The sequence below is a fragment of the Girardinichthys multiradiatus genome, chromosome 17 (assembly GCF_021462225.1).
Source record: "Girardinichthys multiradiatus isolate DD_20200921_A chromosome 17, DD_fGirMul_XY1, whole genome shotgun sequence".
Lineage (NCBI taxonomy): Eukaryota > Metazoa > Chordata > Actinopteri > Cyprinodontiformes > Goodeidae > Girardinichthys > Girardinichthys multiradiatus.
The window spans coordinates 26,619,639-26,637,800 of record NC_061809.1 but is presented as its reverse complement, the minus strand read 5'-3'; the positions used below and the strand labels follow the sequence as shown (position 1 = coordinate 26,637,800).

Here is an 18,162-nt window from a genome sequence, read left to right as displayed (position 1 = left end):
AAATGTTAATTTATTCACTCACCTACTAATTTATGTTTGGATTGTAGACCACTAAAAGGAAACAGACATTAGCATACGTATTATTCTCCATTAAACTCACCCCACCAGTGCTGTTGGGTCGGCAGCCAACATTTTAGGTCCAGTGATCGGTTCTGTCTTGGTGCACCAAAATGTGTTGATGACGTCAGTTGACACACCTTACTTAACACATCCGCATGATCCCGATATGTGTTCCGCAAACATCAACCGAAAATACCAATTGCAACACGCTTGGTAATGTTAGCATGTTGACGTTGTTACCATTCTAAGCAAGTTTTTGTTAAAATCATTAAATATTCCTAATAATGTTAGCATACTAAGTATAGCACTCTACTGTTATTCCCGATGCCAGTGAGCTTGATTTAGCACACTAGTGCTGCAATTAAAACCTTTTTTAACAGGTGAGGGTTGTTAGCATTAATGCTAGCATTAATGGACCTGCTAACACCAATGCTAGCATGCGCAATGAAATTACAATGGTGGCACCTGGGAATTTTTCAAGAAGTAAAAAACAAATACCTTAAAGTTTGGGTATTAGCTTTAGCATGTTATAACTAATATAGCTAGCATGCTAATGTTATAGTGCTATTAATATTCCCTTTAAATTGTGGACAGCTAATGTCAACCCCAAAATAATGATGGTACATTGGGTTACATTAGCACATATACGCTAATGTAACTGTGGTAATTCTAAGCAGATTTTTATTAATTTTTTTGCACTAGTGGCCTTTACTAAATTTTTGTCAAAAGTGAGCTAACAGGAAATGGGATTGGAGAGAGGGGGGTAGACGTGGTTAACATCAATGAGCCGAGACTCGAACCCGTGACAGACAAATTATTGATTATCAGTTATTGCTAATTTTAGCAGGCTTATGTTAATACTTTGTTTCTACTATTAGTGTTGTCACTCAGCAATAGCAGCCACACAAATGCTACTATTAAAAACTTTAATTGATATTCTTACATGGGTTGGTAGCATTAGTGGTTGTGACAATGGACCTGCTGACACTAACTAGCATGCTCATTTAAATGAACATGCTAAAGGTTGGGCACTTTTAACAAGTTTAAGACAAATCTCAAACTTCCTATTATGTGTTAGCATGTTTGCATAGAGTGCTGACATCACACTACCCAGTCATGCCTGATAACTAATGCTAACCTGTATTGCAGGTATTTTGTGATTTACAGTTTGTGTCAGGGGATGCACAATATTAGAAAAACATGATACATGATATACAACTTTATTGATGATTTATTTTCTCATTTTTCTCATTTTGCACTACAGCTAAATTATAATAGCCTACCAAATGTTGCATCCAACAGTCTTTTGTAATTGCAAAATTGTTCACATTAATATTGTGACAACAATTGCGATTTGATATATTGAGCAGTTCTAGTGCATATAGACTGGCTGTAACACCAAATATATCAGCACATGCAAGAACCAGAGAATGCAGTCGCATCCTTCACAATTAGTTGTTTGCCAAGCATGCTAACAGTAGCTTCATCAGGCTAACATTACAGTTAGCATAAGGACATGTTACATTTTTAAATACTCATAATCCCTTGAATCTTTGCATATACAGTGAACAAGTGGGCAATTTGTCTAGAGCTGCAGTGCTCTATGCATCACATTACTGTAATGTGGGCCTTAAGTAAGGAAAAGTTACAATTTCATACAAAATCTGATTGAAAAGTTTAAGCAGAGCTCATGTTTATGAGATAAGTTTAAAAATCCTTTGCTTATGTTTTTTTAATAGACATTTTATTTGGGGTTGCCATAATTACGAAAACTTTTGTTAAAACATGTAATTGGGAGCCTTTTTTGAACATTTGCAGTTTAAAATGTATTTCAGTCTTCATCATTTCTTTGAATATTTACTCTTCCGATGTTTGCATGGGTATGTGCAGGTGTGGCATCCTGCAAATCGGTGACAGGATCCTGTTGATTAACGGCGTCCCGACTGAAGACTCGACCTTGGAGGAAACCAACCAGCTGCTCAGAGACTCGTCCATCACGGCACAGCTCACGCTGGAGATCGAGTTCGATGTGGCAGGTGAACCGGACGTTTGACTGGTTTCTGTCTGCAGAGATGTTTGTTGATGGCAAATCAACAGCACCAGTCTGTGGCGAGTTCTGCTTCTGGGCTGTTTGTGAATGAAATGCGTCCGGCTGGTATAAATAACCACCCACGTCTGAGTTTAATACAACAACACAATATGCTGTCACTGATGACTCACAGACACATTGTGTGGCTTTTACATGCGGAGCGGTGGAGATGGTTCTGATAGTTAGTTATAATAGGATTCATGCCGTTAAATCTCTTCTGAGTTTTTTTTATTTATTTGATAAAATGAGATAATGTTTGGGTTGTTTAGCTTTTAATGAAGACATCCCAGAGAGATGCCTTTCTGAATCTGCTTTTGTTGCAGAATTTCAATCTTTATGCTTAATATGTTTATTTCATATTAAGAAGTCAAAATTGCTAATAAAGCCTTCTTTTCAGCCCAGAGTTCCTTTCCACATGTCCAGGGTTACAGACAGATATGTCCTGTTGAAAAAGAATTGGATCTGTTTATTCTGTTTCAGTGCTGTGGCTGTGACCTTCACGTTACACTGAAATGAACCCTCTTTCTGTCTCAGAGTCCGTCATCCCCAGTTCAGGGACGTTCCACGTGAAGCTCCCAAAGAAACCAGGAGTGGAGCTGGGAATCACCATCAGCTGTGAGTACGAACGCACACTAACGCACTTTAACAGACATAACATTATGACCACTAGTCATTTTGAAGCTTACTCAGCCCGGGTGTGGACTCTGTTGTGCTATCTGCCTCCAAAACATCAGCAGCAGGTTCTTCAAGTCCTGGATGTTGTTCCATCGCAGTTTTGTTCCTTAAAATCAGAGTATGAAATTTCTTTTCATCATTTTTTATCTGAGCTGCCAGATTTTCCTATAAAAGATCCACCTATCAGTCAGAAATCTGCTTTTCTGCCCTGTCATTGGTTTCACACCAGTGCAGATATCAGTCAACACATAGAGAATACAATAATTGTTTTATTAAAATGGTCCTGATCAACAGTTTTACAGCCATTCTGAGGGTCTCTGAGAGTTCTTGTTTGGACTTTGACTTATTTTTTGCTCATATGAATGTTTGTTTCTGTTGGTTAATCCTCTTAGCTCTATTATAATTTTCAAAATTTTGACATTGAAGTCAATTCATTCTATTTTCAGCTATAAAATAAATGCAAATGAAGCATATTTGATGTGTAGTTTTTTTTTTTTTTAAGTTTATCAGGGTTTCTATGAACTTAATCAATTATGACCTTCTGTTTCTCCATGCTACTCTTCTAGATACTCTTCATAATGGGAAAGACAAGATAAAATACCATTCTAGTAAAGACAGATGTGTGTTTGCATGACATCACTACTAGAAAATAGTTACTAGCTTAAGTGTGTCCATATTTGTAGTCATGAAATTAATTTAAATACGTAAAACAACTGGAGCTATGAAAAACAAGACTGGATGAGGTACCATCTTTAAGATGAGGGAAGTGAGAAGTCTCCAAAGCTCACTTATTGAGAACTCCAGTAATGATTGACATCTTTGATTCACTGGGTCTCCACTGGAACCATTCTAGCATCCATATCTCTATGCCAACTGGTCGTTTGGGAGGCAACCCAGGAAAAACCTTTTCTTTTCTACCGTCACAAATGTAAACATGTTGCTAATCTCTGGTGGGAGCTTTGATCAAATGAGACCAAGAATGAGATTTTCAGCAACAAACACTGTAGGTGGCTCTGGTGTAAAACACAGCATGAATATGTTGGGATTATGATTATTGATTGAATAATCTTGATCAATAATTATAATTACAAATCATAATCTGACAAAATCAATTTCTTAACCATAAATCCTCATTTACGAATCGAGACCAGAGATATTTCTGGTGTTGTAATTGTGGCTCAACGCCTCTGACAATTACAACCGTTAAATACTCCGTAATAATTAATAACTATTGCCGGAGATGTCACTGTTTAATCGACCGTTTCTGCCGAAACGTGTGGAACTTGAACCTTATTTTGACTGACACATCACTTTTTGCACACAATGAAACACCAAACACTCTCTCTTTATCTATGTGAATATTTATTAATTTCCACCTACTCAACATGCAAAATTCTACACACACAGGGGTAAACACATCTAAATAAGCAAAATCAACAAACGGTAGTGGGTATGTATGGAGTCAACCAGCAGTTTATGGCACAACAGATGAAGGGAGAGGATATGAAAGGGGGGTGTGGTGATGACTGGTGGGGGGGTTGGAGCGCAGCTTAGAGTGTCTTTTATGATCTTCTGATCATAAAACTTCCCCCCTTTACTCCTGAAACAAAGGATTGATAACTTTTGGCGGCAAGTTAGCACAGTGAGATTGAAGACAAAGGTAAAATGGAGAATTTTACCATGAGGTCGTTTTAACAGTCCAGTTTTGCAACGCACCCGCGTTCAGATAGTAAACACAGACAGCTCTGGGGAACACGGCGGATCCCGATATTACATAACACATCAAAGTTTCAATAAGCAAGGTTACATGCACATATTATTCAGAACACATGAGATCCTAACCAGCGATTCTGATCGCTTCTACAACCTCTGACCCTGCCCAGGCCTTCTAATAAAGAAATAAAAAAAAGAAATGGGTTTTACTTGTGTCGTCTTCTTCCGCATGAGGGAATTCGAGCGAGGAAACGTGGGGTTGAGTTAATTGTGCGTCCACAATTAACTTCAGGGGGACGGTCAGTCTTTGTCCTTTGGTCTTCTTGACAAAAAGGAAAAATATGATCTGACCATCAAAGTCGACTTGGAAATTAAACACGGTAGCGGTCCGTCTCTCCGAAGCTCCGTGTTCTCAGTTACGTGTTAACTCACGTCTTCGATCGGCAAAGTGAAACCTCTGGCCTTCTTAGTCCACAGACTTCAGTTATGAATAGTTCATTGTCCAATGAGAGAGAATGAATGAAACTCTGGACAGAGTTCTTCTCTTAAAGTGGTGCGCTTCAATCACCAGATCTGGTTTCCAGCGGAAGGCGTCTTTTCAAACATGAGCGCCTCCTATATAGCATCCTGTGACGTCAGACTGGGAACGCCCAGTCATATCAGTCGCAATGCTCGATGGGATATGTAGGAGCGGGCTGTCCTGGGTACAAAATGGCCGATGCCATTGGAGGGGCACAGTGACGTCCAACAACGGGCAGATAATCCAATACTCAGCAAACAAGTGGTCCAACAAATATGTGGAAAAGCACCTCATGCCTACTGCTAAGCATGGTGGAGTATCTGTGATGCTGTGGGCTTGTTTCTCTTCTAGTGGTCCTTGAAACAGTGCATGGTATCAGGAGATCTTTGAAGCACCAGGACATTTTAAATAAAAATCTGTCAGAAAAACTGAAAATATGTCATAACCGGGTCATCAGCAGGATAATGACCCAAGACATATGGACCCATCAACAGAAAAATGGTTCATCAGACGCAAAATTAACCTTGATTCATGGGCATCTCAGTACTCAGACCTAAATCCTGCAGAAAACATCTGCTGAGCTGAAGAGTAGCGAGCATCAGAGACAACTCAGGACTCTGGATGATCTGGAGGTTTATTAAAGCAGGAATTGATCTAAGGTTCAAGGCTGGAGCACAAAAGGTGCTGTCAATTATTGTTTAACTTTTCTTAGTGTTTTTTAAATAAAATGTGGATTTTTTCTTAATGTTCAGGTGTGGAATTGTGCTGCTGCCATAAAAGATTTATTTATTTTAAGGCTTGTTGCATGTATTTACCAGAAACACCAATAAATGTCGCCCACGCTGCATCTGTGCACAGCATTCTTCATTCAGCTGATCTGAAACGTAGAAAAATAAATCTGCCGATGCATTCACGTTCACTCTTACGTGTCTCTCCAGCTCCATCCAACAGGAAACCAGGCGACCCTCTGATCATCTCTGACATCAAGAAAGGCAGCGTTGCTCACAGGTAACCTAAACCCAGCCACAGCTGCAGGTTTATCTCTCACATTCTCACACATTCGGCTTGTGAGGATGCATTAAAACGGTGTCAGCTGTGTTTCTGCTTAAGTAGGCTAACAGGTTCAGGTCCGAGGCTGCTCTTTGTTTGTAGGTCGCGCATTTTGGAGCGTAAAGCAGAAAATGTGAGATTTTTTGGCCTGACCAGCATCTGTTCTCTGTTATTTTTAACCAGATGTGTCAGAACAGACCTCATGTCACCTTTTACTCATACATATAAAAACATGAACAAGTCAAAGCATTCAGCCTGTTTAGTGCTTGGAATGGAAGGTTTCCTATACCACAGTTTATGTCTCCATGTTTTCATACCAGGACAGGAACGTTGGAGCTTGGAGACAAGCTGCTGGCCATCGATAATATCAGGGTGGAGAACTGCTCCATGGAGGAGGCCGTTCAGATCCTCCAGCAGTGCGAGGAACTCGTCAAACTGAAAATCCGCAAAGACGAAGACAACTCGGGTACTAATTTTCCTCCACCCCTTAAACATTAGAAAGATCCTTGGACAACAGATTTCACTGGTGGCCAAAAACATCACGACTCGTCTTTAGAGGTTGAGGATCAGTTCAAGATTCAGGCCTGTTTTCTGATGTTGCCCTAACCTGGATTTGTTGCTGTCTTCACAGCCAAACACAGAGTTAGATTGTGGAGAGATTGATTAAAAGTATGATTCCATCTCCTCTGTGCTCTTTGATTTGTTTTACTGTGGAAAAGTAAATTTTTTCCAAATAAATTCTGGATTTTTAAGGTGGAAGATGATCCTTATTTCACTTTTCCACTTGATGCTCATGTGATATGCTCACCTTGGACCACCTTGCTCACCTTGTTCCAGATGAGCAGGAAGTATCTGGCAGCATCATCTACACGGTGGAGCTGCAGAGGTATGGAGGCCCATTAGGAATTACCATCTCAGGCACCGAGGAGCCCTTCGACCCCATCATCATCTCCTCGCTCAGCAAAGGAGGCCTGGCTGAGAGGTAAACAAACATTAAACCTCATTACATTACAAAATTCCTGCAGCAAACCCACCACTGCTGAGGACGATGGATGGAGCTAAATCCAGGAGAATCAGGGAAGAAAGCCTGCAGAGGCCTTGAGAGTGGGGTGGAGGTTGACCTTCCAGCATGGCAACGACCCTAAACATACAGCAAGAGTTTAGATTGTTTAGATTTAGTATATTAATGTGTTATAATGGCCTAAAAGTCCAGACCTAAATCAGATTGACAGACTGAGGCAGGACTTGAAAGACTGACTTTTACAGACGCTCTCCAATCCAATCGGACCGAGCTAGAGGTTGTTTGGCAAAGAATAATGGCCACAAATTTCAGTCTGCAGATGTTCAAAGGAGATAGAGGCAAACCCCAAAAATCCTGCAACTGGACCTGCAGTGAAAGAATTACACATGCATGCCACACTTTTCAGATTTCTATCTGTGAAACATGTTGAAAACCTTTGCCTCCACTTAATTATGTGCTACATTGTGTCAATTTATAACATTGATCCTAATAAAATACACTGAATGTTGTGATTTTAATGTGATAAAAAAGATTAAGAGGTGTGGATACCTTTACAAGGCAAATGAGACAAAGCTGAAGAATTACGCTCTTAAAAGATAAAAAGAATCTGCTCTTTACAAAGCATCAGACGCAGCTGGGATCCTTTTTTCTTTTTCTTTTTACAAAACATTATCATTAGTAGTTTCTTCTCTTTTCATTAAGAGAACCTGTGTAAGCTGGTCAGAGGAAGAAGAGCTATCCACATTGATCCCTATCAATCAAGTTTCAATTAAACTATTTTAAGGAGTTATAACAAGTAATATTAAAGCAGAGGAGTAGTATTAGTCATGGTGTAGTGTGCACTCTGTATTTATTTTATTATAGGGAAAACATTATAAAAATAACAGAAATCAAGTCAAACAGATTGATACTGAATGGCAGGAATGAAATATGAAGTGCAGCTGTGCCAGATTTATATAAATCAGGATGCGGAATAACATGGGAAATGTCGCCCCCTGCTGTTTATATAAAATACTAAAACTTTAAACTATTTTTATTCAGTTAAGTTGATTTTGTCCATTTTTACATTTTCATTATTTTTGCTGCATATTTTCATAATTATTTCAAGTATTCAGAGTTTATGTACTATGCAAAGTGTTTTTATCAAAAGAGGAGATTGATGACAAAAGTAAAAACTGGAAAACATCCCAAGTGTTTTTTATCGGTTTGGTTGAAGACTTCATATGAATCCTGTTTTATTCTGATTTAAAAAAAAAAAAATTTTTCATCTACAAGCCTCTAAAACTTTGAGGTATCCGGGTATATCTTAATTTCTCAGAGTGTTGGACACTCTTACTGATCTAGGGTCCCTCCTTCTCACTTCATTGTCAAAGAAAATGATTGTAGCTTTAAAAAAATCAAGAAGAAAATATCAGAACTCAGATTTAATTAGAAGGCTTTATTTTACTACAAGTGAGAGGCAAAAGCCAATGAATTTCCATGATGAACCAATAATGAATTTTGTAATAGAGGTGGTCCAAACAAAGCCCTCCCCATCACGTGCATTACTAATGTGCTGAGCCTATGCCGAGCGTGACATAATGGTACTTTCCACCTCTGCCAAATTCTGTTCATGTTGCACAGAAACTGTAATTTTATTATTTATTGATGAATCAATATCCAAAGTTAATTATTAAATCTACTGCGTTACATTATGATTATCTCCTCCTGACAGAACAGGTATTGCTGATGTCATTCTGCCAAAACTCTTGCTTCTACAGAGCTGCTCACACTGATGATGATCAGCTAATCAATAGGTTTGATCAGCAACGCTTAAATCCTGTGGAGCTGGGATGGCTGGACTTTTTTTTGTCCTGATACATGAAAACCAAGAATCGAAAGAAGGTGTAAATTGTACAGAAGTCTCATTCTCAGTGCCTCAAAACACCTTATCCCAGATGGAAAGTCCTGTTTGTCAAATATTCCTCTTGAACATCAACCATAAACAACAATATAAAGTGTCTCATTTTATTTGTATCTCTGTCCTGAATTTTCAGAAGTCAGATAATCCATGTCTGTGTCTGTTTTTCTGCAGGACGGGGGCGATCCATGTGGGCGACCGTATCCTGGCGATCAACAGCAGCAGCCTGAAGGGGAAACCTCTGAGTGAAGCCATCAGTCTGCTGCAGCAGGCGGGAGAGACGGTCACTCTGAAGATCAAGAAGCAGGGAGAGCGTAAGTAAAATCTGCTCCGATGTTTTCTATTCACAAACTAGCCTGTTGAAAATAAAAATATCTAACGCCTCATCTGTCTGCAGTGTCAAGCCCAAAGTCTTGCGTGATTGGACCAGGGCTGGGGGTGGGGATTAGTCTGGAGAGCCAGGATGGGGAGGAAGAGCCTATCATTACTGTGGTGCCTCCATCCAATCAGAGAGTGTTCAGCACGCTGCCGTCTGTGGACAGTGCCGTGGACTCCTGGGATGGATCCAACATGGACAGCAGCTTCACCACCACTGGTACATCGCCCACCTTTAATCTTCATACTCCGCCTTGGTTCTGTTTCTAACAAATGTACCCTTTCTCTCTCTGTGTAGCTCCACCTTTTCAGTCATCCCCATACAGCTTCCATGAGTGGCGCGGTGTGAAGACGAACAGCCAATCATCCGCTCGGCAGAGAGCCAATCCGCTATCAGATCTGGGCCTGAGTGACGATGACTGGGACCGCCCGCCACTCGGAGGGTGAGTAGAGTCTTTGTTACGGGGTTTGTGTTCAGGTGTGGACTGATTCACCTGGTCAGACTGCAGGAGAATACAGGGTTCCTTCACAGTGTGGTAGAGCAGGCCATTAGTTTGAGCTTCTTCGAGGAGCAGAGAAGGAAAAGGGAAAAATATTATTCCTAATTTTTCTGCCTTTTAGTCCATCCATCCATCCATCCATCCTTTCTTTCTTCCTTCTTCTCTCTGTTTTTACATATTTAAATCCTGAACAATGCAGAAATATCTGCTATAAATATATTGTGAGCTTTTGAATTTATCCTTGGAAAAAAATCACTGCGAACTCTTAAAATATGAGTGAGGAGAAGTATGAAATTTTGACCTGAAGAATGTGTATGAACCCTGACTATAACCTGTTGTTGGGTTTAAAGCAGCCCAGCTGGTGGTTGTAGTGTTCCTCTTTAAGGCAGTGGGGTAACAGCAGTGTCTCTGTCTGCAGCGGCTCTAATCTGCCCAGCGGATTAATCACTGACAGCAGGTATCAAGCTGACCTTTGACCCTCCACACACTCCCCTGTTCACCTTCACCTGGTGACCTTTGACCCCTCTGACACATCCCTCTAGTGGATGTGTGGATCGTCTTTGCGCATGTTCCCTCCTGTTGAACGAACTCTTGCCAGCATGAGCAGTCCACTGAGTGTTTCTGTGTCTGAGTGGGGTTGTTCCTCGCTCTGATTGGCTGACTCTCTGACCCTTCCTGCCAGGTTCACTGTGGGTCACGATGGGACTGAACCGGACCAGGAGGAGAACTTCTGGTCTCAGGCACTGGAGGATTTAGAGACGTGTGGTCAAAGCGGCATCCTCCGAGAGCTTGAGGTAAGTAAAAATTTGAAAAACGACTTTAATTGTAAGAGATATTTAAAGTTTTATTGGTACAATAACATAGTCTTGTTCATCTCTCACTTCTTTCTGTTTCTGTTCAATCAGTGAGTCTCTCATCCATTTCAACTGTTTTCTGATGCTCAACAGATTCCCTCCTTTTGGCAGTTTCCCATTTTTGATTAGATTCCCCTCACTCAACAGATTCCTGTCTTTCCCAACATTACAGATTCCTTCATCCCCTTTGGTTTCAGAAGCTGGACAGATTCACAAATCTGACTTGATTCCTGGTTCTGAACAAGATTCCCCAACATTGAACTTAATCTTCTCTCAACAAAGTCCTTATTCCTGACTAGCTGATTTCGATCTCTGAGACGATTCCTGACTCACTGATGCTGAACAGATTCTAAGACTCATTGATTCCAGACCCTAAGCAGGCTTACTTTTCTTTTTAACTGATTGCTGGAGACCAAAAAGACTCCCAATGTTGAACAGTTCCTGCATTTATTGACTCTTATTTCAATGGATAAACCAGAGTTGTCTTGACACCTGACAGGCAACATAGTAAAGAATCTCTTTTAAATTGGATTTTTTCACAAACACACCATTTGTTCCCATTAGTTCAGTTAAATCAATAAAAACAAGCAACACATTTTTGCTGAGCAACTTATTTGGTGATTAAAGTGAAAACAATTCAAGTGGTTTTTTTAGGATGTAGGTTGTTAAACAGTTTGGTTGCTAAGTAATATAGTTATGTGATTACACTGTTTTTTCAGCTTTAATCAGTGTAAAGTCTATGCTGGAGCTTAAACCTTAAGTAGAAACACAAATGTGGTGTTATTTATAGTTTTATTAACTTCTCCTCAAGGATTTACATGTTGTCACCTTCTTCGGACATTCGTCAGTTAAAGAGAGAAACGACTCCTTCTCTTCCAGGATTCTGGAAAGGAGACGCACCTTCCTACTCCGGTATCCTTCTCTTGACTCGTCTACTAACCGCCTTCTCCTTGTCCATTTCTGTAACTGCCCTTTTTCTGCTTTGAGACTGGTTTTAACTGGTTTTAAATGTCGTTCTAAGAGCAAAACACAGTCATGACTTTGTGGTGTCTTTGTTGCACCAGGCATGGCAGTTTGCTGGAGGCATGCTGGGACAGCTTGCAGAAGGCCTGATGGAGAGTTTGTTTTGCTGAAAGTGCATGTGTGAATCCTGGGGATAAGTTAGGGGACGAGAGGAAGCTAGGACAGAAACATGCAGCAAAGCAATTAATAGAAAATAAATAAATATCTATTTATCTATATATATACATCAAATCCTTGCTGGAAAATGTAACCAATCGTACAGAGACTGCATGGACCTCACGTAACTTGCAGGTTACTTGAGGTCCAGGTTGCAAAAATCACCAAAGCAGGAGCATTAAGCCTGTTTGAGCTCTGTTGGAGCTCCTGTGCGTTGCTATTACCAGATTGAGAATAGCTTGAACAAACAATGCAATTAAAAACATAATCTGTGCTATGCTGACATCACAGTTTGCTCAGATAATAGTTAATAGCAGCAATTGAACCTTTGCAGTAAAGCCTCAGCTGCACCTATAATCAGAAAACACCCCTTCATGACAACCATTTTTAGTATGATCCGGACTCAACGTCGGCTAAGCCTCAGCTTGCTTGCACAGAACATTTTGTTTTCTCCCCGTAGTTCCTGATTCTAGGTTCAATCTATTTTGCCTTCCACACGCGGCAGGTTACCACATTCAGAGCAAGCAAAGCAGCCCCAGAGCATCACTGAGCGTCCTCTGTTTTATTGTAGGCCTGTTGTTCTTTTCAGCACATCTTCAGGCACCCCACTGATCCACAGCATGTGGCAGTTGTTGAAAGCTTCCTCTTTCTGCCACCAGGTGGCATAGCAACTGTGCTTTAACTTTAAATTTGTAACCTACACTTTCACCTGTATCTCTAGAATAATGAGGACTTTTGGTACCTTTTTCTTTCCAGTTCTTTTCCGTGAACACTTGGACTGTTCTCTTCACCATATTTCCAACATGCATCAAGGCGTTATCACCTTGTTGGATGTTCTGCACATCGGATGCAACTAATGAAGCCATTGATTGTTTGCATCAAGTGTGCCTGAGATCACACCTGATTTGTAAATGTGTGCTCTAATAAAAAACTCTGTGAAGAAGGTGGAGTCATTTTGAGATTGCCGTAGTCATTAAAAGCAGCGTTCTTGGCCGGGCAGTGTACATAGTGATTGGGATGTGGTTTCAGTTTGGTGGAGGGGCTGGCTGGCCTGCTCGTGCGGCGGTGTATGCAATGCGTGAGTGTGTCCGGCCGGCATGCTGGGGCGCCTCCGGGGGTTGAGGTGTGGGATTGGGGGTGCCCGGTCTTTGGTGTGCTATGGTGGCCTTCCTCCGAAGCTTCCTTCTGTGACTCTGGACCTCAGCCACCCACCTGTCGGGTGCAGTCAGGTGGGTGGTGCTCTTGGGGGTGGTCAGTGGGCGTGAGCGGGCTGGAGGGTGGCGAGGGGTTGAAGCGTGGGGGGGTGACCCCACATCTTTTTGGATGTGGGGTCACCTGCATTGAATTGGCTGAGCGGTGACTGTGAAGTTGGTGTTTCTTCCTGGGCTGTCATTGCAGTGGCGGTGATCTGATGTGTTTGTGTGCTTTGCGGGGGTGTGGTGGGGGCCATCGGGTGCGTCCCGCCGGCCAGGGACCTCTTGCCGGGCGAGTTTCTCCATAAAAATATGCAATAGCGAGTGTGAGGAGCCACAGACCTGCCCCCCTGGAACCGAGACAGACACAGAGGAGATCTGAGCCACAGACATCCAGAGGCCCCCCAGAGCATGGGAACCCTGGGAGGACCACTGCCAGGACTACTGCAACCCCCCCAGAGAAGAGCAGCTAAGAGCAGGATTTACGCCTTTAAATCCTGCTGGTAGCTGGTTAAACAAACCTAAAGTCATCACAACTGGCTTACCGCTGTAGAAGTCAGCCTGTGACTTGCCGGTGATTCACCAAGCGAGGTGAGTCACCGGCGTAACAGAGGCGGGTTGTCTTCAACCCCCTTTACCACATCAGTCCTTTCACAAAACATATGGAGATGGAAAGAAGGCACGTTGAAGTGTTTTGTGAAAGTGGGTTTTAGATCCTGGCTTAATCCTAGCTTCTGTTCAGATGGCAGCTAAATATACCAGTGATGAGTCAAAAGTTCAGCAGTACTTTGTTGTTAAATCTTCATGTTTCTGCATCTGGCTGGTGGTCCTGATTAACATCACAAACTAAAAGTCATTGTTCTAATTAATGTTGAGCATCCTAAAACATGACATTTTATTCACCTTCCAGTGGTTTTAATATTATGGATTAAAATCTGATAGCTTGCTGGTTTTCTCTCATTGACTCCAGGCAACCATCATGTCAGGCTCCACTCTCAGTCTGAACCATGACCCCACCCCTCTGCGCAGCACCCTCGGGCGTCAGTCAAGCTTCCAGGAGCGCAATAGTTGCAAACCACAGGTACCAGACTCTTTTTTTAATATATTTCACTATCTCACAATGATAGCAATTTTCCAAGTTTCAAGAAGTTTCTTCATCTCAGTGTTTTCAGCGATGTTCACTTGATTTCCTCAGGTAAACCCTCGCTCCAACACCTTGCCCTCTGACCCTCAGCGCAGAGCCTTTGCGATGAAAAAGATGAGGCAAGAAGTGAACGACATCCTAAATCAGAACCCTGTGGAACTCCACAAGGTAACTGATTCCCCCTACATGTGGTGCAGTCTACTGAGACATGTACGTTTAACTCTGTGTGTGGGTCTGCATTTGTAGCTCACTTTGGAGAAGGTCTCAGACCTGGAGGATTTTGGATTCAGTGTTTCTGACGGATTGTTGGATCGTGGAGTTTACGTAAATAACATTCGACCTGGTGGCCCAGCCGAACGGGGCGGCCTCTATGCCTATGACCGAATACTACAGGTACAGAACCCTGCAGAATCTTTGGAAAATCTCTGATTTTATATAGTGCCGTGAGAAAGTATCTGCCCTGCTACAAATTTATTCTGTTCAAACAGATTCTGCTATCAGAAAACGGTAACCTCAGTAAAAACAAAACTCGCTTTTTAAATGATTTCATTTAGTAGGTGAAAAAAAGACTATTCAAACCTCCCTGGCTCTATGTAGAAAGGTAATTGCCCCTTTAAACCTATTGACTGATTGTGCCTCCCTTGGCAGCACCAGCTGTCATCAGGTGTTTCTGATGACCAGCAGTGAGTCTTTTACATGACTGTGGAGGAATTTTAGGCAACTCTTCTTTGCAGAATTGATTTAATTCAGCCACGTTGGAAGGTTTCTGAGCATGAACAGCCTGTTTCAGATCACACCACAAGAACAAGTTCGGACTTTGACTTGGCTGAAATGCTGAGTCAGTTTTATACTGGATGTAATGCGATGCAAACCTTCCAAAAGGTCCCCTTTGTCTCATCAGTCCACAACCTGGAGAGCTTTAGATGTTGTTCTGGGTTCTCCTGTGACCTGGATGAATTGTTGATGCTCTCTTGGAGTAATTTTGGTAGGTGGGCCAGTCTTGGGAAAATTCACCAGTATTCCGTGTTTTCTGTATTTGTGGAAAATGGCCCTTGCTGTGGTTTGCTTGTGTCCCAAAGCCTTTGAAATTACTCTGCTAACCCTTTCCAGAAAGATATTTCTTAATGACTTTTATTGTCCTTAACATTTCTATATATAGGGGCAACATGTGTGGATTTGGGATCTTTTAGCCTACCTCATGTTGTCAGATAAGTGCTAATTAGGCGATTTCTTGATTCTACAGGTCTGGCAGTAATCAGATCTGGGTGTGCCTGGGGTCACTGGAGTTTATTGATGATTTATTTAGGGAGTAATGTTATTTTCACACAAGGCCATGTTGGTTTTTGAAGGCCTTAATTAATTAAATAATCTGTTGAAAACTGCTTTTTATATTTATTCAGGTTATCTTTGTCCAACGTTAAAATTAATTGGATAATCTATAAAATGTAAGTTTGACAAAAAGGCAAAAACAGAAGAAATCTGTAAGGGGACAAATACTTTTTCATGGCACTGCATTTTAACACACATTTTTAAACCCGATCCAACTGTTTCCCGTCTTGAAAACCTGGTTTTAACCACCTAACATGTCCTGTTAGATCAACCACGTCCGGACCAGGGACTTTGATTGCTGCCTCGTCGTTCCTCTCATCGCAGAGTCTCCAAACCGGTTGGAACTGGTCATTAGCCGAAACCCCACCTCTTCCTCCACCTCCGCCCCACTGGCCAACCATAATGACGGCATCACCAACAGCAGGCACTCCCCTCAGCCAATCAGCGGTGAGATTGGACCATCAGAGATTTCTGTCGAACAGGTAGAAGACTGTGGTCCGATCAAGTGGAACCAACCAGGGGACGTGTTTGGGGTTGGGCAGGTCACTAATAATTCCTTATAGCAGACAAGAACTGGATCAATCTGGAATCAGCTGCTTATGAGCAGAGTGGACCAGAGAGGTCAGTGGGGAAGCTGGTAATATATTGAAAAATCAAACTGTTGAAATCAAACTGGTTTGTTAAAATGGTTCAAAGTGGACCTCTCGTGGTGCTACACACACCTTCTGGATGGACGTTGGCCTTTGACCACTTAAGTTTGACCTTTGGAACTGCTAAAGCAGCCTAAAAGCACACTACTGGACTGGAAAAACCTCCTCACACCTTCATCTGAACCAGTTGTAGATACTGGGTCAACTGGAGCTGAATTTACAACAACTGATCCCACTGGAATCCCAGCTGGAGCTTCTGGAATAAGTGGTTCCTTAAGCCCATAGCCAGTGCTACTGGTTCTGCCTGCTGAAGCCACAAACACAGCCAACTGCATTATTAGGATTCAGGCTTAGAACAAACTCTTAAGGTCCGATTGAAGCCAGCACCACATTTGATGGTTTTATTCTCCTGGGTTCTTGCTTCTAGAAGCTTAGCTTGGGACCTATTGTCCTACTGGAACCAGAGCTGTTGCTTGTGGCCTGACTGTTGAAAAGTCTGTTGGTTCTGGTCTTGGTGGTAGAAAAATCACATTTCTTTTCCATTAAAGTCAGAACCACAACCAGTGGTCTTACCTGGTCTAAGACATGATTCTGGTTCTTGGTATCAGGGTTACAGAGCCACGGCAACTGGTTATATGTGGGCCAGAGCCACAGGTACTGGTCTTACTGGTCCAAGACACATGAGTAAAAGTGGTAGAACCATTGATGCGGTCTCTACCGAAGCCTTAGCCCAATTAATGATCTGGTTCTAGCTATGGTCTTTTTGGATACTAAAGCAGAGGTGGGCCCAGTGCTTCGTGGCTTCTAGGTCCAGTATAACAGCTTCAGGGTGTACTGGTTATCATGCGGAGCAGCACAACTACTGACTGGGTTCAGGTCCTGAATCCAGAACCGAACAATAGATGGAAAGGTTGCCAAGGGGACTAGGGATGCTCCAATCAGAGTGTCTAGATCTGATTTTTTTTTTTTTTTAAATAAATAAACACAATCAGTAGGAAAAGGTGAGTTCTTATTCTTCTTAATATCAAACACAGCACTCTGATTATTCCAGTCTTACCTTTAAAATTCTGCACGTTGGAACCACTGGTCCAAAGTAGGACTATATCTCTGCTGCTATTTGTTTCAGAAAATCACAGCGAGCCTAGCCTGAGCTTTAGGTTTGAAAGGTTATGAATGCACCTGTTCAAAATAACATTTTAACCCTAATTAACATGACCTTATAAACTCTGTTTAATATTCTGGTGAGTACCTGAGTGGCTGTAAGTCAAACCCAAACATCTTTGATGTGAAGTTATAGGTTAAGGAAGTGCGGTGGAAAATAAATCTTTAAATAATCTCGTGAGACAACCAGTTGGTTACAGTAAGATGAAATATTTATTGACTGTTGCAGCAGGAGAGTGCCAGACCAAAACCATCAGGCCTTACATTGACACTCTGAAGGGCAGCTACCACTCAGTGTCTTTTATACCCATTACCAGAACCCCCTCCTGCAACCCCCCTGCAATATGGTGAAGTGCTTAGACCTACATGATGAACGAATCACTGTATATATATAATGTAATGTACATAACATTGGTCACGAAAAGCTACTCAGTCAGCATCAGCCAAACCTTAACATTGTTTGTTTTCATATTGGCAAAAAAAACCTAAAATATAAAAGATTTTCCAAGATTTACTTTGTTTTCAGACGAAATATTTCAAATATGGACTTTTGATTTTGAATCAGGTGATACTGATCGGAGCATCCCTAATAACGCCGTCACAAAGATGGAGTGTTTACTGTTAGGATTTCTAGTTTTGTGCCATAAATGAGCTGCAGATGGAAAGATGCGGAGTAATTACAGGTCCTTCTCAAAATATTAGCATATTGTGATAAAGTTCATTATTTTCCATAATGTCATGATGAAAAT

At 41.6% G+C, this 18,162-nt stretch overlaps 1 protein-coding gene across 5 annotated transcripts in view; it reads left to right on the top strand.

The window, feature by feature from the left end:
* grip1 (glutamate receptor interacting protein 1) overlaps nt 1-17,923 on the top strand; it is a 76,908-nt gene extending 58,985 nt beyond the window's left edge. For all 5 annotated transcript variants that reach the window (XM_047390391.1, XM_047390392.1, XM_047390388.1 and 2 more), the window contains 13 exons: nt 1,951-2,096; nt 2,684-2,764; nt 5,996-6,065; nt 6,428-6,573; nt 6,945-7,089; nt 9,203-9,342; nt 9,426-9,623; nt 9,702-9,846; nt 10,586-10,697; nt 14,100-14,210; nt 14,325-14,441; nt 14,520-14,666; nt 15,869-17,923. In XM_047390391.1, the coding sequence (XP_047246347.1) occupies nt 1,951-2,096; nt 2,684-2,764; nt 5,996-6,065; nt 6,428-6,573; nt 6,945-7,089; nt 9,203-9,342; nt 9,426-9,623; nt 9,702-9,846; nt 10,586-10,697; nt 14,100-14,210; nt 14,325-14,441; nt 14,520-14,666; nt 15,869-16,165 (1,855 nt within the window). In that variant the 3' untranslated portion in view covers nt 16,166-17,923. The remainder of the gene's footprint in view (nt 1-1,950; nt 2,097-2,683; nt 2,765-5,995; nt 6,066-6,427; nt 6,574-6,944; nt 7,090-9,202; nt 9,343-9,425; nt 9,624-9,701; nt 9,847-10,585; nt 10,698-14,099; nt 14,211-14,324; nt 14,442-14,519; nt 14,667-15,868) is intronic.
* Nucleotides 17,924-18,162: the final 239 nt, after the last annotated feature.